The sequence below is a fragment of the Cydia pomonella genome, chromosome 2 (genome assembly GCF_033807575.1).
Source record: "Cydia pomonella isolate Wapato2018A chromosome 2, ilCydPomo1, whole genome shotgun sequence".
Classification (NCBI taxonomy): domain Eukaryota; kingdom Metazoa; phylum Arthropoda; class Insecta; order Lepidoptera; family Tortricidae; genus Cydia; species Cydia pomonella.
This window is the reverse complement of record NC_084704.1, coordinates 11655176-11679991: the sequence shown is the minus strand read 5'-3', so window position 1 is coordinate 11679991 and position 24816 is coordinate 11655176. Positions and strand designations below refer to the sequence as shown.

General features: G+C 35.3%; 2 protein-coding genes across 2 annotated transcripts; both read right to left on the bottom strand.

Annotated features, from left to right (window-relative positions):
• Positions 1-3206: 3206 nt before the first annotated feature.
• LOC133534231 (uncharacterized) lies at positions 3207-13442 on the bottom strand. Its single transcript, XM_061873329.1, has 5 exons — positions 13197-13442; positions 9058-9283; positions 6119-6249; positions 4424-4582; positions 3207-4127 (listed from the first exon to the last, which is right to left on the bottom strand). The coding sequence occupies exons 1-5, from the start codon at positions 13270-13272 to the stop codon at positions 3940-3942; spliced, it is 780 nt and encodes a 259-aa protein (XP_061729313.1). The 5' UTR covers positions 13273-13442; the 3' UTR covers positions 3207-3939.
• A 6965-nt stretch (positions 13443-20407) lies between these two features.
• On the bottom strand, positions 20408-22564 carry LOC133530250 (uncharacterized). The gene is made up of 2 exons (XM_061868132.1): positions 21702-22564; positions 20408-21304 (listed from the first exon to the last, which is right to left on the bottom strand). Exons 1-2 carry the CDS (start codon positions 21776-21778, stop codon positions 21181-21183), a joined length of 201 nt encoding a protein of 66 aa, XP_061724116.1. The 5' UTR covers positions 21779-22564; the 3' UTR covers positions 20408-21180.
• Positions 22565-24816: the final 2252 nt, after the last annotated feature.

Below are 24816 nucleotides of genomic sequence, written 5' to 3'. Positions count from 1 at the left end.
AAGAATTTAAAAGCTTAATTTATTATTTAACTTACAAAACTAATCTTATTTGACTGGAGTTAGCTACTTCGCGTGACTTCACGATGACAGGCAAACGAATTGCTTTTCAAATCCTTTTCTGTTTGTTAATATTCGGAAAATAACGATGAGAAAAACGACTGGAAAATACTATGAATAAAATAAAAAATACAAAATTGTTTTTTTGTGTCTGGTGTAGAAGTTGTATTAAACTGGATGGGTTATGTTTTACTATTGCTGACATTTTGGGGGCTAATTACTCACAGGTACCTAAATTGTCTGGCTATCTTTTAATTAAATACTTCACTATCATGAGCCGACAAAAACAGGCCAAAATAAACAAGACTCAAATCTGTTTTATATAAATTGATACTGGTCTCGCCTAATATATTTAACATATTTTTAAATAGCGTTTTTATGCGAATTTGTACACAACAAAGCAATATTACAAAACAAAAGCATCCCATAAACAATCACATTGCGAATAGCCAATTACCAGAACAACGAGCGGATCGGTCCGAATTCGACGCTGCGCGGGCGTCGCCGATTAGGCGCGATTAGGCTTTCATAATCCTAGGCGCACCATGCCACCTCGCGGATAAATAAACAGAAGTGGAAAGTGGAAACTTATAACGTTGTTATATTTGTACAGTCACGGATATGTCTACGTAAAATAGTAGGATTAATTACAGGACATAACACACTAAACAAACACCTACATATAGGTAAAATAGACAGTCCTATGTGCAGAGCGCACATGAAAGAAGAAGAAACAACAAAACACATTCTTCTAAACTGCAAACAGGTAGAAGTATACAGGAGCAAATACATAGGGTCTCCGTGCACACTAAAAGAGGCAGTTAGCAACCTGAAAACATTGCTAGGCTTCGTGGAGGAGCTGGGGTGGTTAGAGTAGCGCTACCTCGTTTCACGCAAAATAGGCATTATGGTTTACTACTTTGCGGAAAATGCCCAGAAGCACTAACAGTCACGGACTTTAATTGTTGATCCATTTAGGGTTCGCTTTTACATGTCAAAGGCCGGCAACGCACTTACAACACCTCTGGTGATGCCGCTGTCCATGGGCATCTTAATCGCTTACCATCAGGCCATTTGTCTACTCGTTTCCCTAACTAACACGTAAAACTTAACAGCAGGTACATTACAACCATCTGATGATGAAAAGGCTCCCTTAGCAGCTGCTTGATGGCTACAATAGTGCAGCAGTGAAGTGCAGTGAAAGCAGAGCGTGGGTGGACACGGATCATACCCGGTATGCAGTCGATGTAAACGAGGATATCATCTAATTGTACCTTGTCGATATTGGCGGAGTGGAAACTGCGATAAAGTGTAGGTAGGTCCTTGTCGCCAGTCGACGAAATTTTGTACACAAGTGATTACTTAAACGTAAGTTAACAGACTGATGATTAACACCACTCAACAGAGATCTATGAAAATTCCCATACAATAAATTCTAGCGAACGCTCCGACTTTAACACAAAGAAAACTGTCTGATTTTAAGAAAAACATGACAACACTGAACCTTCTGGGAAATAGGTAAGCTACCTACCTATTTAATGGCGTCGTTAAAAAGAACAATAAAAAACCGGCCAAGAGCATGTCGGGCCACGCTCAATGTAGGGTTCCGTAGTTACTCTTCCGTCACAATAAGCTAAACTGGAGCTTAAAGTATAGTAAATTGTTAACCAAGGGATGAAACGGTACCTTTCACCCGAGTTAAACAAATAGGCAAATTTGAAATGAAGGGAAAACTTTTTGCGTTAACTCAAAAACAGCTAAACTGATCATGTCCGCTATAGTTTTCATTTAATGTCTTTCTTAAGCTCTACTTCCACGATTTTTTTCATATTTTTTGGACCTATGGTTCAAAAGTTAGAGGGGGGACACATTTTTTTTTTCTTTCGGAGCGATTATCTCAGAATATATTCACTTTATCAAAAAATGTTTCTTGAAAACCCCTATTAGTTTTGAAAGACCTTTCTAACGATACCCCACACTCTAGGGTTGAAGCGAAAAAAAAAATTCACCCCCACTTTACGTATAGGGGAGGTACCCTAAAAAAAATTAAATTTTTAGATTTTATTGTACGACTTTGTCGGCTTTATTGATTTATATATCCATGCCAAATTTCAGCTTTCTAGCACTAACGACCACGGAGCATAGCCTCGGACAGACAGACAGACAGACAGACAGACAGACAGACAGACAGACAGACAGACGGACATGGCGAAACTATAAGGGTTCCGTTTTATGCCATTTGGCTACGGAACCCTAAAAAGCCTGTACGACATTCCAGCATGGTTGTTAGGTACCATCAGAAACCTAAAAAATTACATTTATATCATTCGTTTTAGTAAATCCAAGATTAAAATTACTTAGATAACTTTATAAGTACTATTCTGTGATGCCATATTCGACCGCACTTAACTTTTGCACACAGCGTTCCAGTATTTTAACCTATAAACCAGTCGTTACATAACGCAGGTGACACGGCATTTGAGCATGATTACGGCTTGCGTGTACGAACGGGAAAATGCTGTGACAGTATCTCGTATGATACGCACATACTGTGTTCTTCTCTTGAGCGTTCAGTAGCGCACCGTTGCATCTGCACTTCTGCAGTTTTGCCGTTGCCTAATGTATTGTTGCTTGGGTACCAGGCGTAAAAGTCCATCAACTTAACGGCGTCGTGTCGGAGATTAGATCTACAACACACAACACTTGCCGATCATCAAGTCTATGGAAAATATGTTTCGGTCTTGTTTATCATTCCGTGATATAGGTACACACGAAAGTATAAGTTGGTATGAGTGAGTGTCAAAATTTGTATTTTTCAAAATCAGATTATATTGGATTGGATTATATTATATTGGAGCGGGGAAGGTGCTTACTATATACACTACTAATCTTAACACACCTATACTGTTGACAGCATAGGCGTGTTAAGGCGTGTGTGGGTAGAGTGAGGGGTTAGAGTGCATTGAAGTAGTTATGAGTCAATAATTTTTATTAGGTATGTACAGACATCTGAACACGCCTCTATTGTCAAGGCGCTGCGAGTGCGTGTTCAGGTATTTTTGACCTCGCCCGCTCCGATATGTCTGATGGCGACTGTACTTAAGTAAGAAAGGCAAAGCGGGTAATTCGTTAAAATAAAAAAGGTAACCTATACTAAAATATGTAATCAAAATGTAAGCAGGTACACCAGTTTATAAACAATCGTATCAAAAGAAGCAGTCGGTTGTTTCCGAACCACTGCATTGTACCCCAAAGTATAAAAATAAAATAAAAATAAATTATATTAGCAAACTTAAATATCACACAAACACTGTAGAAACCTAGGTTAGACATACGCAACTAGTAAGATCATCGTTTAAGTAAAACAAATTGAGCAAATTTCTTTATATGCCATGTACAAAAGCAATCGCTGTTTGTTAAATGGTATGGAAACACCTGATAAGTGGTTAAAAGACAAGAGAATTAAGCACAAAAGGTATATACGTATATCTTAGAAATAAATTCTTTCCGATTTAGTAATCAAAAAATTTTCGCGTGCATGTTTCTAGACAGTTCGAAAAAATAACCAATAGAAAGTCAATCAATCAATTAAGAAATCGTCAGAGATTTCTTAATTGACTCCAAGCATCAGCGAAAATAGTGTAGAAGGAATCAGGAAGGAATGAAGGAAGGAATTGTGCATATCAAAATCATAAGATTTAAATTCTTACTACCCCAAAGTATTACACAGAACCTTTTAATGCTTACTTACGCTCAGCATTTACGAATACGAATCGGTTCGACTAATTTGTCTGCAGCAGACTGCCTCGTGGTATTTGCGCCAAATATTTTGTACACTTCTCGGCTCGTGTAAAAGGTAGGTATTCTAGGCTTTATATTACTTTATTTCTTTTCGTTCTCGAAGAATTCAGGCGTGATGGGCACGTGTGAGATCTGTTGGTAAGTGTAGGCGCTGAAGAAGCGCTGCGTCACGTTCATGGCGTAGTCGATGGCGTACTCGAGGATCGGAGCGCCGAACTCCTGCGCCACCAGCTGCGAGTTCTGGTTCAGGACTTGCAGGATGTTCGCACCTGTAAGTGAAAGGGTCATATTTTTAACGTGCTGTAATATATATTGTAAGGCCTTACAGGAAGTAATACCGTAGCTGTTATCTATTTTATTATTATCTGTTGTTATTTATATTAGTGCAAATACACGTAGTATGTACAAAATACATACAACAATAGAAATATACAATTATGCACGTTGTGTTAGTTTTTTTTATTACTACATACTTTAGTTGCTCACTATTAAGCGGGTAGTCTCGCCGCATAAATGCGATCTTATTAGAAATCATTATAAGTATGAAATAATAAAGAATACGTACTGATTTCAGCGCTTCCTCGGAATAAATTTGTGAGGTTGAGCTTGAGGTCCGTGCCGTAGTCGGCTTTGTACTTGTACGAATTGATCTTGTAATGCCCCTCGCCCGTAGTTTTGTCCATCACAACCTTCTCCAAAACCTCTAGGCGGATTCGCTGGTTCCCTGAATAAAAGATACTAAAAGATAGGTACACATAGGTAGATAGGGTCGCATAGGTACTAAAAGTTTATATACCTATTGTAACTAAAAAATAATTACTAAAAGTATCAGACGATCTGAGAAATTAATGATTAGTTTAGGTTCCCTTTGTACTGGCATATTTTTTCTATTAATCATTCTTTATGGCATTATCCACAGTAGCGGCAAAAAATCTATCATATCGTAATTTTTCTATAAAATATTTCAAAATAAATGAAATCAAGAACTGAATTTGTTGAAAATTGGACAAAAAAGTTTGTATTGACTTGTTATAAACACATTTTATGATAATACAGGCAGTTACATATTGAACAGAAAAATCTAACTAAAAAAACTAGTTTTTCTGTATCAAATCATAACTAACCTTGTGCATACACTGTTATGGCATTAAGGCATAGTCTTGTTTAGCATATTTGGCTTACGCAGATTTTTGTTACTTCGAATATTTATAAAGTAAATAAGTTTTTAGGCATAACGCATTTGTGCATACAATTGGTAATTTAAAAATGAATTGGCAGAATTTTTTTGGTTACTTATAAGAGTATTATTATAGTCTCTGTTAAGCGAAAATGTTACTAACAAAAAAAGCTATGCAAAATTAACGGAACACAGTTCTTATCTCAACTAACCAACTTTTTCTCAGTACTCTTTTACTCATTACAGTAAGTAAGTTTCTGGGCGATCAAAGTTGCCAGCTTGGCTTGGTCTAACTCAATTGAGGTTGCAGTTCTAACCTTGCCTAACTTACTTTTCTCGCAGCATTTTCTTTTTGCTGAGATCTAACATAACCTACTTTTTTGGCAATAATGGCAACAACTATTTTTATTAGGGTTGCAGTTCTATCCTTATCTAACTTACTATTCTGGCTGCATTTTGTGTTTATTAAGGTCGCAGCCAAACCTAACCTAAAGTAGGTTAGGTTAGTTAGGTAGTAGCAGCATATTGTTTGTATTGAGTTCGCAGTTCTAACCTAACCTACTATCCTGGCAGTATTTTCTTTATGCGGAGGTTGCAGTTCTAACCTAACTTAACCTACTGGTGACGTCGTTTAGTTAAGGTCGTAGTTCTAGTCTAACCTAACCTACTTTGCTGGTAGCTTTTCTTTACAGCTGAGTTCGCAGTACCCTAAGTAGTTAACCTAACAACATACTTATTTGTTTATTTTTGACATGAGAAAATTCTGCTTTTTTTCTCAATCTCAAAAAAAGGATTCAGTTGGGCAGTCACCTCATTCTTATTGAGTTTCTGGCAAGTGATCACTCGACAAAACCTAGTCTAAGCGTAATTGTTACAGATATCGAGTCTCAGTTACAATGATCCTCTTGTGTCGAGCGATTATGACAACGAAAAACAGTAGACTTTCGAAGTATATTGTCATTATGTAGGTAGATCAGAAAAATCAGAACGGTCTGTAGACCGGTAGAGAAACTAATGTTACTTAAACCTATATATATAGGTAACTATCATCAGTCTCAAGGATCGAGGAGATAAATAACTTACATATTTTGATCTTGGCGTTGCCGTCGGTGTCGAGGTTGAATAGCAGGATCCTGCCCTGCAGACTGTAGTGGCCCTTGATGGTGAAGTTGCAGCGAATGTCGAAGATGAACTTGCGGGTCTCCCGGCGAGACCTGCCAATAAAGGACAAATGAGCATAGAGTGCTCAGTCCACACATCAGTTTTCATACCAAAACGCTTATAATTTTCGTATTCGACATCTAGCGTCAAGTCTAGAGAATTTATCAGTACCGCCACTTGACTCTAGATGTCACGAGAGTCGCGACTGACAAAAAGTGTATTGCTCAACATGTACAACTGATATTACAAGCAGAAAGAGTTGTGTAGGGACTGCGTCCTACATTCGCCCAAGCTTTAGATGATAAATCAGGTTAATTCGATTATAATATTAGCTGAACATTTTTAAGCATTCGATTTTTTGTTCGTCGCGACATCTATTGTCAAGTAGCAGTGCTGATAAATTATATACTTGGTTATAGATGTCGACTACAGAAATAATAAGCGTTTTGGTAAGAAAACTTATATATGGTGTGAGCACTCTTTGCTTCCTTATTAGGGTTCCGTAGCCAAATGTCAAAAAACGGAACCCTTATAGATTCATCATGTCCGTCTGTCTGTCCGATTTTTTTCTATGACACGGGTAAGGATTGACACATGACCTACCGTTTGTTCACTTAACACACCTGACTGGCTCAGGTATTTCAATGTACGAAAAGGCGCATTTCCAACGATTTATCAACTCTATAAAATAGGAACACAGACTATCAGATTTCAAAGACTGAGTTTGGCTACCGAAATAAGAAAAGGCCAAGTCATTATAATTATTAGGCAGGTAATGCGTTTCGACATACCGACGATAGCCTCTTCTACAATGAATAATGCATAGAGTTTTTCCGAGGTAATTAACTAGGTACAAGATGCGTGAACACACGTTACTTTGTTACTTATTAACTACGATGCAGTGGGAAATCCTCTGGAAATGATGTCACAATTGTTTGACGGACACACGGGTTTCTCGACAAACATTCAACTTATTCTTAAACACTAGCCTTGGCCCGCCACTTCGTCTACGTGGAATGAGGAAGATAAAAAGCATAAAACCATCATCCACGTCCTTCCCGGGTCTGAAATTATATATAACAAATTTCTATTATATCTAAATCGGTTCAGCGGTTTAAGCGTAATAGGTAACAGACAGACAGAGTTACTTTCGCTTTATGATATGATATAAAATAATTATACATATATATTATGTAGCGATAATTGCACCAACATCGAGGCTAGGCACATCAGGAAATTTTATACTACCTATCGAGAGTGTTTTGGATATTTTCCTATGTATTTTCACGTTAATCGGTAAAAAGTAAGAACCTTATTATAGTAATCAGCAATGGATAATGGATAATACGACTCTTCTTTCGACGGGATGTATAAAAATACTGTCACCTATTCTACTATAATTATAATTGGTTGACTTTCATTTCATCATCATACATTTTTGTGCCCTAGGTCAACAGCGATCAAGGTCAAAATGACTCGTACCAAAGAGTCAAGGTACATAATACATAAAAAAACTCTATGTAAATACTGTATACTCTTTTATGAGGCAATACAGCAAATATTGTCCATGTAAATATTGCATGATCAATGTCAGCGGCTTTTTAGCAAGTGAAGTGTAGGTAATGGGTTTGAAGATGTGAATATTCATGGGTAATGGTTCTATTTTGAGACAGGTAATTATACCTAAGCTTAGTTATGGATATAGTTATTTCTAAAAAAAATGTGCTTTGCCTCCTGAAAATTTCGTAAACTTTTCTGGGTTTCTAAGAAGGTTTTGCGTCTTATACCTTGTTAATCTTGACGCTATTATTTTAATTACCAGTTGACATTCCTTGACATAAAATGGCGACATAACTGTACCTTCTATCTTTGCAAGAAATAAATGATAATTAACTAGATTGACTATAAAACTACCGACTGCATAGACCGATGCTCTTGACCTACCGTGTCAGTTATTATGCATCATGTAATGCTAATGTCGTTAATCGGTTGGTCAAGAATAAATCATTTAGCGTGTCATTTTGAAAGCATAATACTTTACTTGAAACAAGCTTTGCTTTATGGCAACGAGGTAAAAAGATTAAAAACAAAAATTAAATAGCCTGATAGATTACATACATATAACAAACTACTACCCGCAACTTCGTCTTCGTAGAATATTGATGATGATTGATAAAAAGTCTTCTCTCCACCTATAGTTTTAATATGGATAAGTCCAGTGTCATCACTACTAATATAATAAATGCGAAAGTAACTCTGTCTGTTAGTCTGTCTGTCTGTTTGTCTATTACCTCTTCATGTTTAAACCGCTGAACCGATTAAGATGAAATTTGGTGTGGAGATAGTTTGGGGCCCGGAAAAGGGTATAGGATAGTTTTAATAAAAAAAGGTGAATAGAAGGGAGCATCGTTCTCTATCGGTTTATCACAAAACCGAGTAATCACATAGGTATATTCTGCGTAAAACACTTGTCTGATGGCTCTGAACATGCCATGGTTGGATATGTAAGTCCATATATGTACTTGACAAGGTTTGATAAGGTTGTCTGGAAGAGATCGCTTTTTAGCGATAAGACCGCCTGTTGTCTGCCTCTAAATTTAATCAATTGTTTATTTTTCTTGTATATTTTTACTGAGGTGTGCCAAGAGTATTCTATCTATCTATCTATCTACTTGACAAATTACACAATATATACAGTATAGTACGGTTTCATAGCAATTTCCTCTTGATAACACTTCCGCTGGGGATTGAGATATTCTCGAGGATCTGCATTATATTTTTCTATAAACACAATAGTTTTATTTACATGGATTGCACATCTATCGTGTATATAATAATAATAGTTTGTATCGAATACTCACGAAACTTTGAGCGGCACGCAAGTGCTGAGTCCGATCAGCCTGCCATTATGGAAGGTCATTTTGACGTTACCGGGCAGGTTCATGCTGATGTTCTTGTCCAGGTACAGCGGGTCCAGGGATGGGATGTTGGCCTCCGGGATGCCCTTCACCAGCCCAGGGATGGCGTCCAGTGTGGCCTGGGTGAAGCATTCGTCCGACAGTTCGGAGCATGGGTGGATGAAGTCCGCTGGAATTTAAGACAAAATCATTGTTGTAGAACTGTTTGTTTTTAAGCATTTGACTAGATGATTTTCTAATTTCTTTCCTCTCTGTCTCACACTTTCTCTCTGTTTCTCTTTCCTAAATACCGTTTACTTTAAGATTAAATAATGTAATCATTATTTTAATACTGGATATTCGACATTTGGACTACACACATTGCTTTCTTCTGTCCTCCGCATATTTTCCTCGGTACTAAATACACATTAAGGAAGAATATTACGTAGAATCCTTCGATTGATCTGTCCATATGCCATTGTCGAAAACCGGCAGCGAGTTCCTGTGATCTTACTATTTTAATTTTACGAATTACTCTTAATAAAGAAGATAATTAGCGCAAAACATGCGGTTTTTTATACTTAGGTACATGCTTAAGTACATTAATTTGGCGTTTGGTGATTTACACCAAGCACGGCCCACGTTTGTAACCAAGATAAATACGCAATTGACGCAAGCGTGGCCGCGGCCGCGTTAGTAGGTAGGTAAATGAGCCCTAACTTCTGTCGCAAACGTATGCGCATGCCTAACAGCTGGCTAATTCACGAAACGATCCTGCGCAGCGCTGTCAGACTAGCTACTTTGATGTCCGAATACTCGTATAGAAGTTATTTTGCACCAAGGCGCTGGAACGCTGGATATATGCTACGCCGACGGGCAAATGTAGCTCTATGAATAATTTGCATGTACTTACAACAGTTTAATTCACACTTCTAAGTTACTTACCAAGCGAAAGGGAGCGTAATTATGACAAATAATTTATGATCAAAATTTGCTATCGCTCTGCAACACAGGTCTGGTTAGAGACATTTTGGCATACGGAAAAGGGTAAGGTGATGGACCCCTAACTTACATAATAACCTATCATTTACTAGATGTAGCTTTAAAAATATCTTTTGTATTCTAAAAACTAATGTAACAGAAACAGATAATAACACGAACTCCATAATCCCAACACGAAGGGTATCTTAAGCGCATACTACATGAGCGCACGGCGTGAGAGGAAGTCCGTTGTTGCATCGATTGCAAACAATCTGAACGGAATTTGTTCCGGTTTTCACTGTGACCTTAGCTTTATATCCTCGAGAGTTTAATGCGTTTATAATGTATACGAGCGAAACCAAGGTGACCTAAAACTATTGCATATACTTATACAAGTCCTAGTTGCGTTGCGTATTAGGTACTCTTTACGCAAATTAATTTAGTAGCCAAATTAGTCCTCGCTCAATCACGGCATATACCCTAAAAGTTCAACTGGTATATATTTCAATTAATTATTACTATCCTATTATTGTCCTAGAGAATAAAGCTTACTTAAAGAAAACCGCGTAAATATTGGTCCAGTCAGAAGATTCTGAGACAAAACGATAGAGGGCGGCGAGCGGCGATTCCATGGACCGATTAGTCAGATGTTGAGATATAAATAATAACGACAAATATTTTCCAACAGTTTTATAAATTGGTATGGATATTGGTTTTGATCTACTAGATTATCGCATATTATCTACCTAACTTAATAACTTTGCTTAATCATAACGTCACCCGAATTAAGAATAGGTAAAACAATTATTACTTTTTCTGGCCTATAGTATCAAACAAATATTGCTAAAATACACTTTATATTTATGACTGCAGGAGTATAAATTGATGAAACAGCAAGCAGATATAGGTATAAGTAAAACATTTTAAGTAACAAGGTTTTTTTAGCAAATTATTTACTTCGTCGACTTAGGTTTAGGTTTATATTTATTCTCATAAAAGACATACAAGTCACTTACACGAGAACAGAATTATAAAGTAAAAAATAATCTTAATTACGGTAGCATACAAAGTCGCTCGAGAGGTAGACGCTCATGCTACTAATTTTTTTTAAAGGTGGGTAGTGGTTTAAAATGCATTGCTATAATTTAATTTTAAATGCTATGAATGAGCCTATACTCTAAGGAGAGAACAAAATTCTAAGGAGAGAAAATAATTTTCTTTTATATTACCTATATTAATATGGTAAGTAGATACCTATTTATTATCAACTTTATTGTTAACATATAAAACTTTCGCGTTTTGTACACATATTCAATCATAATGAAAGCCGCTTGCTGATTGCTTATCTATGATAGCGGGTTTAATTTAAAGTGATATGTTTCGAACCTAGGGAGTTTTACTTTCAAGTATATGTGGTTTTCCATGAGAGAAGGGTTCTTATGCTTCACGTGCATAAGGAGCCTTTTCTGATAAAAAGCACATATTTGTTTTTATTTTTTACGATAAGTAATGAACAATCGGCTTAAAATAGATTCGTCGTATAATTTCCATTCTGATATTTCTCCCGATTCCTTAAATAATGATCCTTTAGTAAAGTAAAGTAAAGTAAATCATTTATTTTGCCAAACATTATGTGTAGTTGATGGATTACAAAGTTATTCAGTATCAATAATGTTTGTACCTTAATTTAGGCATGCAAAAGTTTAATTACATATTTACCTAAAACTAAACTATTATAACATTATTATACATTATCTATTTACAATACAAACGCAATACTTATTATTTACTTTTATAACATTGCCTAGTACTACTAATAGGTACTGGTATTTATTTACTGTACACACTGTTTTGTCCATGTCCAGTTAACACTCATTGGCTTCACATGTAAGAAATTCGGATACTGAGTAAAATTTTTTTTTGCCTAGCCATTTATGGAGTGCTTTTTGGAACTGATTTATTGGAAGACCAGCTATACAAGACGGTAACTTATTATACAGTGTGATTGCCATTCCCATTACATTATTACGATAAAAAGCAGTTTGGCTTTTACATCCAATTAATTTGTGTAATCTATTGCTTCGGGCAGATGGATTACTCTCAGCCACCGTTTTAAATAGTTCTGGGTGTTTTTTGACAAATATGCACATTTCCGAAATATACATAGAGGGCAAAGGAAGAATGTTAAGCTTTTCAAATATTGGCTTGCATGAATGTCTTCTTTTTAGGTTGCCTAATGCTCGTATACATTTCTTTTGAGCCTTAAAAGCTCTGTCTATCGATACCGAGTTTCCCCATATAATTATTCCATATCGTAGCACAGATGACACATATCCATGGTACGCTTTAAGAGCTGTCTCTAAGGACGCAATTTTCTTAATTTTATTTAGTGCGAATACAAATCTGTTTATCTTCTTACATACTAGTTCTATATGATATTTCCAATTACAGTTTTCATCTAGTGTTACACCCAAGAATGTGGTTGAGTCTAATAATTCTATTGGTGCACCATTATAATTGATATTTAGGTTTAATTTTTGACTTTGATACGTTTTAAATTGGATTGCTTTCGTTTTATTTACATTAATTTTTAATTGATTTATGTCCATCCATTTAATTACATTATTTAAAGTATTATTTATGTCACTTTCAAAATTATTAGGATAATTAACCGTATTTGTTTTTTAACCGTAATTGTTAGGAGCGCTTTACTTAGCCATGTGTCGTATAATACACATGTATTCGTATTTCACTTTCCTCGTATTAGAAATGAAAAGTAGAGTTTAACTAGGGTGAAAGCACCATTTCCGACTTTATAGTTCGAGAGACTCAATATCTGAACAAAAACGGGTGCCTTTCACCCCCTTAATTTGGCGTGAAACAAAACAAAAATTAAATGCACACAGCTATTCAACAATCAGAATGTGTCATGCTTGGGATTGCATGCATGCCATTTCTAAATTAATAAGTAGGTGGTACGTTTTAGTATAATGGTGCGGTTTATTATAAATGGTAAGGGCAGATAACCATCAATTATTTTAAAATGAAATGAAATTATTAAAACACTCAAATAGCGCACAAAAGTTTCCCAGTTTACTTCAAAATATACTGTAGGTACTCACGTAACGGTATCAACTGCAAACTGCACTGAAGGCACACAAACACGTATACCACCAACACTGGCCAGCCGCTCCTCATTTTAAACCCCTAAAAACGCCTTACAATAAAAGAAATACAAATAAAATTTCAAAGTTAGAACGCGAACGTTCGAAATTTGATTTGTATTCTCTATTAGCTATGGTGCGTGTTTTTCTCGTTTGACGCGGACGCCGAATGGCTCCTTAGAGAAACCGCGCGCAACTGATGTTTAAAACTTTGGAGTTGTAATTAAATGCCTCAAGGACTTAAGACTAGGTTTCTTGTTCGCGATTACATTAGTTAGTATATTAACTGACTGGGAAGGAATTTTTGGTTATTACTGACCGATACTCATGTTTTTAACATTCATCGTTGACTTGACCTATACCAACATGTTTAAAATTTCAGGAGTATTATACTGGCACGGTGAGATTCACATCATTTCGAACTTCCGTTTTCAAAAATACGTAAACATTTATAGTACGAATATAATAGTTTTTAAATTTAAAGGGTAATGATGATTTCTAAGTAAAAAAATGCACAAGCATCGTTTATGGCTATTCGCAAACCGTTCATTTTGGAGCGCCTAAAATGTATGCCTTACACGTCTCTTAACAGATTGCATCTGTCATACACGCGTCTAATAAATCATACGAATGAAATCCCAGCCTAAGGCTGTGGGAACAGTCGTGCAAAGCGTTTAGAGTGCAGCTCTGTTGAAACTGCGGTGTCGCAAGCCCAGCTAGAGACGAGCCCTATCCTAGCCTAGCTTAGGCTTAGCCTTAGATTTTTAAGGTAAAGCATTTGTAGGAGTGCGTTAATAACTCATGCTTTATGTATGTACGTATGTTATATAATACATAGTACCTGGGATTTATTGTAATATGGTGGTGTATAGGTGATAATCTTAACTAAATTTTTTCACTAAAATAACTTGTCTAAAACAATAAAAATTAAAAAAAATAAATAAACTTGAACATATAAAAAAAAAAAACAAAGGTTAGTCACTGGGCGAGATTCGAACCCGTAACACTCGTTTCTAGCCGTCCGCGTCTTAATCCGCTGGACCAGATGGACAGTGGCCGGCAACACGAAATTAGCGACCATATTCTGCGTCGAAAGAAAAACGCATGAAAACTCGAAAACACGCGTTTTCCCAAACATAAGACTAATCTAGATCGATTGTATACCCCCAAAAACCCCCATATACCAAATTTCAGCGAAATCGTTAGAGCCGTTTCCGAGATCACTGAAATATATGTATATATTTATATACAAGAATTGCTCGTTTAAAGGTATAAGATAGAATAACTTGTCTAAAACAATAAAAATTAAAAAATTATAAATAAACTTGAACATATAAAAAAAAACAAAGGTTAGTCACTGGGCGAGATTCGAACCCGTAACACTCGTTTCTAGCCGTCCGCGTCTTAATCCGCTGGACCAGATGGACTGTGGCCGGCAACACGAAATTAGCGACCATATTCTGCGTCGAAAGAAAAACGCATGAAAACTCGAAAACACGCGTTTTCCCAAACATAAGACTAGATCGATTGTATACCCCCAAAAACCCCCATATACCAAATTTCAGCGAAATCGTTATAGCCGTTTCCGAGATCACTGAAATATATATATATTTATATACAAGAATTGGTCGTTTAAAGGTATAAGATAATTTAATTAATTAAGGTACAAATTTTCGCATTATAAATTTACTAACACTATAACTCTCTTATCAATCTATTGACAATAGTCATTTGTACAAAAAAAGAGAAAAGTTTGATATTTCTTCGAGTGCTTATTTTGAATCCCGTGCAAGCGAAAGATTCTATAATATCTAATTTATATCTTGAGCGAAGTAAGGGACTCAAAAGCGCACGAGATGTAAATAACTTTGATCTCGTGTAGTACACAAAAATGTTTACGTCAGCAGTGAGAACATATTTGGAAGGTAAAAATATAACCTGAAAAAGTGTAATCTTTCTTCACCACTATTTCACTCATATTTAATTACATTTAATAACCGCAATAAAACAAAACGAATGCAATATCAATAAAATAATATATTAACGAACATGTTTTTTTTTTTAATTTATTTGGAGCATTGGCAACAGGCCATCATCTCAAACATAAATACCTACATCAATACACGAACATCAATTGACAGTTCAATCGCCAACTTTTATTGTAAAAGATTTATTTGTAAGATACGGTCCGAATTGCGGATACTACTATTTGTCAACTATAGTAAAGATCGTGAAAAGTAGAATTATTTTCCTTGCGTAATAATATTTGTATTTTTTAAGTTCATTGTTTTGATTGGACAATAAAATACGTAAAATATAGAATTTCTTATTGAATTGTAATTACCTAGGGGTCTATATGGATCCAAACGCTTGCACCCTTTATGTAGGGACAGAACCACGAGTCATTAAAAGTTATATAAGTGGTTATGGTGTATGTATTACTATATACATTCTTATATTCTATTGCTACAAAGTTTGAGATTTATTAAACAATACCTGTGTATTTTGGTTTACTTTCGCAATTTTTACTAATGTTTTAAAATAAAGTATTAAATTATTTACCATTGCTTCACGTTCACGTCCTTCGAGAGGGACTATGTCTTTGTTTTAAACGAACAAGGCGTATCTGGCCTTGACAAGGAAAAGGTTCACAGCAGTTACTTAAGTTAAAGTGAACATATCCCGACTACTTAAAACAACTCTCATGTTGGACAATCTTAACAAATTTTGCGTTGTGTCTAGTGTGCATAGCGAAGTGATGTATAGTATAGTTTGTCTTCAGGCTTTTATTTCGGCAAACTTTATTTATGTGTTTAACTTATAGGTACTTTGTGATTTATAAATCAGGCACTTGGGCGTCACTCTTTTAACTTCTCCTTTCGGCGTGTATCACAAAATAGAGAATGTAAAGCTAGCCGGCATAGTCTGATCTGAAGAAATGTCACTTTTGACCCTGACAGATCATATCCATAACAAATCCAATTCATAACCTATTATTACAATCAAAATAATCCTCCAGCACTCATTCGTCTCTTGGACATTACCACGGTTTTTAAGTTACATAAAACAGGATAAATATGTCAGTTGCATATTTTTTAATTTAGTATGTCTCGCACGTGCGTTCCTTCCTCATAAATAATTGTCATTTAAAAATAATTGCTATTTAATTTAAGTATTCAAATAACATTTAATTTAGTTCTGGCGTGTGTCTTAAAGGTTAGTTAAAGTATAATGCTCAATAAAAACTCAATTTTCAAATATGCAACTATTAATCTAAGTAATTTTTGATCAAATTAAGAATAATAAAAGTCTTTAATTTAGTTTTGACTGTTTCATACTCTTTGTATTTGAATGCTTGATTGAGCATCCATGTCGTTAAGCATGCAGCACGAGGTTCGCAGTAATACATGACATAACACAACGTGCAATTAAAACGACCATATTGATGGGTTTCATCATAACTTTTCCTGCAATCAGAACCTAATCTAGCCGTGGTAGAGGGACTTCACTTGGTTATGTTGATTGATTGCTCCTTTTTTGCGTAGTTTAAAAGAACTATTCTATAATCTGTGGTTTAATTTGGTGCATAGCAAATTTATATACATACAATAATGGCGAAAAGTAGGAAATGTACTGTTCCAAGCCAAAGGAACTTTAGATACAGAATCTATAAGGATCTTGGGGATAAATTGTTTAGTTACGCCGAAATAACGTTATGTCAGCTGAGCTCAGATCGATATCGTGCTCTTGATGCCTTATTTGATGCTTGAACTGAATACATTATCTGCATGTCAACTATAGGGAAAAACGGATGTCTTTATACTCGTACATCCGTCTAGGGTGGCTACTCTGGCTAGCCATGAGCCTGCGTGATCACTTGCAAAGGAAAATCTCAAAACTTGTTGACTGGAAATTATCGCAGCGAGAACAAACATCTAATATTAGTTTGTCTTTGTATGTGTGTAAAGAATGAAGTCAGCATTTCAAGTGGCCAATATTTATGAGCAAAACGTTGGCGAGTATGTGTTGTGAGTATGAGACAATTTCTTAATAGAGGCCTGATCGTGAAAATAAAAGCAGTCAAAAGCGAGATGGTATGATATATACGTAATAATAATGATTGGCGTCACTAGGAGACTTGATCCACCCTATTGCAAAAGTGCCAATATCAAAATAGGTAAGTAGATACCAGCAATAACCACCGAACATTTATCAGCACTCTAATAACTAACGATACCTATTGGGGCATTCCAAAATAGAGATATATTTCAAATTGATATTCAATAATAGTCTGTTAAAACTGTACCTACTATCTAAGAGTAAAAATCAAGCGGATAGAAGAAAAGGAAACTAATAAAATATTTATTTATCCTCAGCCAGTGAGGGCCTACATCCTAAGTCTGATCGGTTAATTAGAACCCTAATTACATCCTTTGCCTTATTAGAAATATCCTTTTGTAGTGTGGCACAGCTCGTCTTTGCTCGCTTGCTCAACAACTTATGTCAGTTTACTAATTTACTGTGTCAGTACGTAATTACTATGCACATCTAGTATATTTTTAAAAGTTGCACTTGACATATGGAGTCGCGGTATAACGTGTTAGAGTCGCGGTGCTAGAAACGTAGCATAACTAACTGCGACAGGCGCGAGAAGAGACAGATCAACGCGACTTGCCTCGCCTTGTCGTGAGTTGGCAGAACAACTCACGCGCGGGAGAAGCGACAGATAGTTTCGTGATAAAATGTCACTGCCAGATAATGGCAGCTGATCGCGACTTTGAAGTAAAACCTGTATCACAGGTGCCTATTTCGAGACAAAATATTACCTATCTTCTCTTGACTTCAAACCGCGAGTTGAAGACTAGGCAATATTGAGAACGCGATTTGCTCTCGCGGGCGGTTGTATTCTTTTTTGCAAATTTATAAAAATAATAAAAAAATAAAGAACCCTAAGGGACATGGAAGTACGCACCTATATCGATTATGCACGATGTAGGTATTCAACACGCTAGGAGTACCTAGTAAGTATATCCAAGATTTATCCACAACACAAAATAAAACCTTATTGAGCTTACTGTGGGGCTAGGTTGATTAGTGTAAGATTGTCCCATAATAATTAAAAACAATTGTAATATTTAGGCTGCAGACGGATAGACGGAAACCAGAGCCTAAGCATAACGATTTCGGTGTAGGTTATTTAAGCTTGGGAACATAATAATTACAATTTTATTTGACAGATCATCGAGCACCGACAAAGCACAAAGGATTTGTAAACCAATTTGTAAACCCTTTGTAGCCCGTAAATCGCCAGGAGAGCACAAAAGTGCAGCGATTGTGGAGTTTTCGCGCTGTTGAACGCCGTGCGAAAACGATTTTTCGCATTGTTAAACTGAATTTATTGAGTCGATAACTTTAGTTGCCTATTCTGTTGGTAATACTCAGACTATATTGAATATAAATTACTCACTTTGCTGCAATGTAGCTCCTCTTAAATCCGATTTAATCTATTAATGTGTTTGTTTTGTGGATTATTATATTATACCTATATACAATTGGTATTTGTAACATCCCTGGAGTTGCCGGCGTCCACGATGACTTCTTAATTATTAACAAGCATACGGCGCTTGTTTTCCACCATTATGGCCATATGTCTACATATAATAATGTTAGATATTGTGTATGTGTGTTACATATTATATGTTCTAATCTAAAACATTTTTATCAATTACATGTGAAAGTCTAATCAAACGACACTGTATTAGCACCTACATTATAAAATCGTAGATAGGTACAGTAAAGTTCATAAATATGTATACATTTCTTCACCTTAATCCTTTGCAATAAGGTTAAAAAAAATACATATTTATGAACTCGACTCTACGTAGAATTGTAGTACTACAGAAATATTTCCATACGACACACGAAAGACATTAACTTTTCTTCTTTTTTAGGCGGGTAAAATTAAGAATGGTATCTTTCTATTTTCTACGTTCTACGTATCTATCTTTCCTAGACGTTTTCGCATATGTACAAACATGGTAGTCGTGCGTATGATGTGCGTCATCGCTTGAAACGCCTAGTAAAATGATAGGCGCACGATGCTATGAAACTTTTTGCTGCTTAGCCTACGTAGGTGGAGTAATTTATTCCAGTACTTATAGGAATACTTCAGAAGAACGGTCAGTGAGAAAATCCGGGCAATTGAAATGCGTAAACAGTTCAATGTGGCATTTTCCCAGGACGAATTAAACGGTTACTCGGAACTGCTTAGCATTCAATAATTTCTTAAGTAGAATAATAGGTTTCATTGATGTCATTTAATTATTTATTACTTAATATGCATATAGATCTCTGTTGTTAGAAACTTATTCTTGAGTTTATAAATTCTTGAATATTTATAGATGTTGAGATTACTATCTACAGACCTATTTTCTGAAGCTAGTATTTCGATCTAAGAAGAAATGGCGAGGATTCATTAAGTGATTCAGATTCAGATTCAGATTTTTTATTGGTAAAAAAAAATACAGATTTTTACACGTCAAATAAAAATACCATATTCATAATTTAAGATAAACTTAGCTATAATTAAATTACAATTTCAAAATGTCAGTTTTTTTTTGAAGTGAAAACTCCTTTAGCGGCGCTGTCAACTTTTTGGGACGGGGAAATTTTTTAAACTCGCGACAGATCACGTGACCGACAGATTAGACAGATTGAAAATTCGTAAGACGGACACGTGACGTAGTCGTTGAAATTATGGATCAATGCGGTCAAGGAAAAATAATGTGTCAAAAAGAGATGTTTATATGTTTGTTATTCCTCATTTTTGTAGGGTGTCACAAGTTGAGTTAATTACTAGGGATGTACCTGTGTCGATATTTATATCGAAAAATTGTGCACTTATGTTTTGTCAGGTAAAAGAAAATACGAATTGTGCACACGTCGAATAATTCATATACCTTCCTCTTTTCTTTTCGTCCTTTTGTGCATATGAGTAACACCTCCCTCAGCTCGATATAAGCGCACGAGCAAAGAGGACACTGAAGCGAAAGAAGACTAGTGTCTAGTAAGTAAAAACAGTCCACTTGCTCTACGGCTCGCCACTCTGACATGTGCACGTAACTAAATACAGATTTTGCATCGTACGAGTAGATAAGCCACATATACGATAACAATCTTGTATTTACAGTGGCTTACTGGTTGAGAAAGTGGGCTATCACTTTTAGACTCTAGATGCACAATGCAAATAAGGACGACTTTCTTGGCTGACTGTACATGAAACTGTCAGCGTCATATATCTAATTGTTATAATATAAGTATGATTCCCTTTTAGATCATTCCCCTCTCTCTAAAATTCAAATAGTCTGTGCGGAAAGAGAAGAGTCATGAAATATATTGGTTTGGTTCCCATATATTCCACGATTGTTATCTTTCCGCACAGACCCTAATATGAGAATTTATGTAGCATCGATCTCATTTAGAGTCCACGACTCAAAATCTACTTATTTTATGTACCAAATGGGAAATAAAAGAAAACGTTTGTGTAATATGATTTTTTATTACAATAATTTCAATAACATTTTTTGATAATCATATTTTCATATTTTTCATTAGGCCTCCTAGCCTAGTCGCGATAATATATACACATTTGACGTGGCAGCTGTTCCATATAAAAATGAACTGTCATACGGATCATCATTGGTCGCGCGAGATATATTTTATATTATTTACCAATTTTGAGGGGCCATCTATGTTACTTCATGACTCCGATAATATATGACTGGAAACTTTTATGTGTTCTGCATCACAAACATCCATAGGCACTGGAGTACTAACCTTAAAGTAAAATATGAATATATTATTTGTTAGGAAATTCACCCAGCGTTTTTTACAGATGATGATGCTTTGATAGGTAATGCAATAATAAATATTTGTTCAAATATTAGCAAAGTGTGTCTGTCAAATGTAATGTTAGTAAAACTCCAGCTTTCAGCCGCCTCCACTTAATATTTTCATTTGCTAGAAAAGAATCCGATGTAAAGAGTTTTGAGCATATCTGGCTATGACTTTTTCAATACTAGTACCAATTTCGCCTGACCAATTACACGCAGATTTTTTTAATTCCTCATCCTTTTGAAACCTGAAAAAATAAAAAGTTAATTTTACGAGATACAGAACCAAGAGGGTAAATAACTAAGAAAAGTTCACCAAAGATCATTCATGTCTTTTTTAGTATTATACTAAATAAAGCTATGAATATCGATAGGACATTATTCTGAAGTCGATAAAAATGCAACATCACTATGCTAAAAAATATAACTTTTCATAGTTCGCAGAAAATATCGAAAATACATGAAAAATCCAGAATTGACTACGGTGATAGTTAAATAAACTACTAATATTGATTTTTATATTAAGGTTAGGTCCTATAAATGAATATCAACAAAATTGAATGAAACTCACCGATGAAAGGTTACTGGTTCTTGCGTATTTTCATTTCTTCCCGCATGTGATTTACAGCCCTTGATCACACAAGTCATTATTACACAAGGAACTTCGAACCATTATAAATAAAAACTCAGCACGTTTTTTAACAATCTTTCAGGAATATTAACAATATTATTAAAAATCGGCACGATGACCGCTGAAATCCTGCCAAATATTTCAACTAATATGATACGACTATGTAAAGTTGTTACGAATTGACACCTACTCTGAAATAACAATTATATATTTAATTTGCACGTTTGCACAATGTTAGACTTTATTGTCGTTAACCGTGTACAAATGTACTAGACAAATGTAGAAGAGCGGGGCTTCCTGTCACAGGTATTATACATACTTACTAGGAAGTCCCAACCATGAATGTGTTATGTTGTATACTATTTAACGAAATAAATGCTTTTTGATTTTGATTTGATTTTGATTTTGAATTTGGCTGGATCCAATTACATCCATTTGACAATTTCCTCAGTTCATTTTAGTGACAAGCCACAGACATAATACACAAAGACCGATAGTCGCCATGCGGCTAATCAGGCAAAAGTGAAGCCGAAACACGATCAACGTGTGCGTGCGACGCTCGTGTCTTACGCTCAGGAACGCAAACAACTATACAAAAATATGTTGCCAGTATTTATTTATTCCCGTCAGAGTAGGGGTATTTTAACAACATTTTTATACTTGGTTATCAATAATTTGGAAGTGTCTAGATTTTTAATTTTGTAACAAAAAGCTTTTTAGGGTTCCATTATTACATTGAACCCTCAAAATTTGAGTGTGATTGCAATACTGCTGCGGTCTACTGCATTACTGCAGGAAGTGTCAAATACATAGGTCATTTACCTAATACAGAATCTATCAAATTTGTCTATATAAAAATGTACATCTGTTCCGTAGCGGTGCTCGGCAACCACTGCTAGACACCAAAATTGGTCCGGACGCGGACCGCATGTACTTGTCAGATTCAAAGATTTTATTTGTACAACATAGGTAGATTACAAGATGTTACATAAATATTTTGGCATCACTATGTCGTGCCTATTGGCATACAAATTCAATAAAAATAGCAACGCGACTAAATCGCGGGGAGAACCACTCCTGTTTTTTGGCAATAAGGTTTAAATAAATAAGCTTTTACTATTTTATTTTATTTTACAAATATGCAAAAAATACTATGTTTGAATACAATATTATACTTATTTACAAACAATGAGGTACCTCACAAGTCGACCCTGTTCAGTATTGGCGCTATAGTGTCGGAAATCTAAAACGAACATGACATGAAATCAAAATGAAATATTATATAAAAAATATACTTTGACATAAAATAATGAAAAATATAATTTTCTTCAATAATACAAGGACCTTAAAGTAAGCGTGCTTATTTTAGAATGTAAACGTCATGCCTCATTTGGAGGAAAATGATTCATTTAACTGGCAACATTTATAAGCAATGGCAGCTGACGAAGGTTTGGATTTTTGTATTCACAATTACGTAAAAATATCATATTAAACTCGATACTTACGCATGGAATGTAACACAGGAGTTTTGTTTTTATTAAGTGATTAATTGTGACACCCATTCACCGCACAAACAGCCATCTTTCCTGTATTTTCTAATTTACTACCGGGAGGTTAAACCGACTCGACCTTGAGTACTGCCAGGGCCGTACGAACGAGTGCGACATTATGTCGCAGCTGAAGTGGCTTCACTAAGGATGTGCGGACCAAAGAGCATATAATCACTACGTGTGCGGACTAGTAACCTATTATGCTTTTTAAATCTATGTGACAAGCCTGAAAAAAACGAAAGTAATTGCGAATTGAATTTATGTGTATTAGGACTCTAATTCTTTCAATAACAATTTCTTTTAGTTTTAAACGCGCCGCCTACAATCTTTTCTGCTTTGCCCTAAGGTTGACTGGTAGAGAATGCCTCATGGCATTAAGTTCGCCTTTTGTACATTAAGTTTGTCTTTTGTGCAATAAAGTTTTAAATAAATAAATAAATTGTTGTCTCATTCACTCATAGACAAAAAGTAATAGCGTGTTGTAATTAAGATACTTTCTTTGCTTGTCTTGCCCGGCTTCTTTGCTTGTCTTTTTTCTATGTTATGGATGGAAGTTGATTTTTCTGAGACTTTTTAATGTTAAATAATTGTAATAGTTCAGAAGTGTTAAATGTTTAATGTAATATAAATTGTCATGTTTGTATACGATAGCGCAATAAATGAATATTGTATTTTACCACATAAATTATAGTACTTTTATACTGATAATTAAAGCAATTCGTGCAAAATTATTCCCTAACCATTCCAAAATATCAATAATACACGTTAATATTCAAGTTTTCACTTCTGCCGGCACTCCCGGAGTGCAACCCGTTGTTTTTTTTATACCATGACGGTGGCAAAAAAGCATACTGCCCGCCTGATGATAAGTAGTCAACGCAGCCTATGGACGCCTGCAATTCCAGGTGTATTTAGTACAAGTAAATAATCGTAGAATAATGTTATAAATTGATTTAAAATTAATAACAAAATGACAAAATATATAATATATAAAATTACAAAAAAGGATGCATACAACATGTTCACCATTAACTACTACAAATTATCCCAAATAATCCCTAAAATTATTTCGAGTTCGTTTATATCGTAACAGGCTAATTTAATAAGTAAATCCTTTAATTTATTTTTTAAAATTGTATCACTGTTTACATTTCTAATATCAATAGGAATTTTATTATATATTTTGGGCCCGAAGAAGCTGAGAGATGCTTGGGCTTTGGCCATCCGTCGACGCGGGGGCGCGAATAGATTTCGGGCGCGACATCTATCGCTTCTAATACCGTACGCTGAGTAGTTGTGCTTATTAGCTCTGACTCTGAATTTGAATTCTCGTGAAACATTTTGAGCACTAGTGAGCAGCATGTTCGATGATTACTGTAAAAGAGATACGGTCTATCTGAGGTGGGGAATGTAAACGCTCGAGGTAGATTTCTTATTTTATATATATTATATTTTTTTTATACATTTAGCTATATTACAATTTCACTAGGCACCCCGTAATGGCT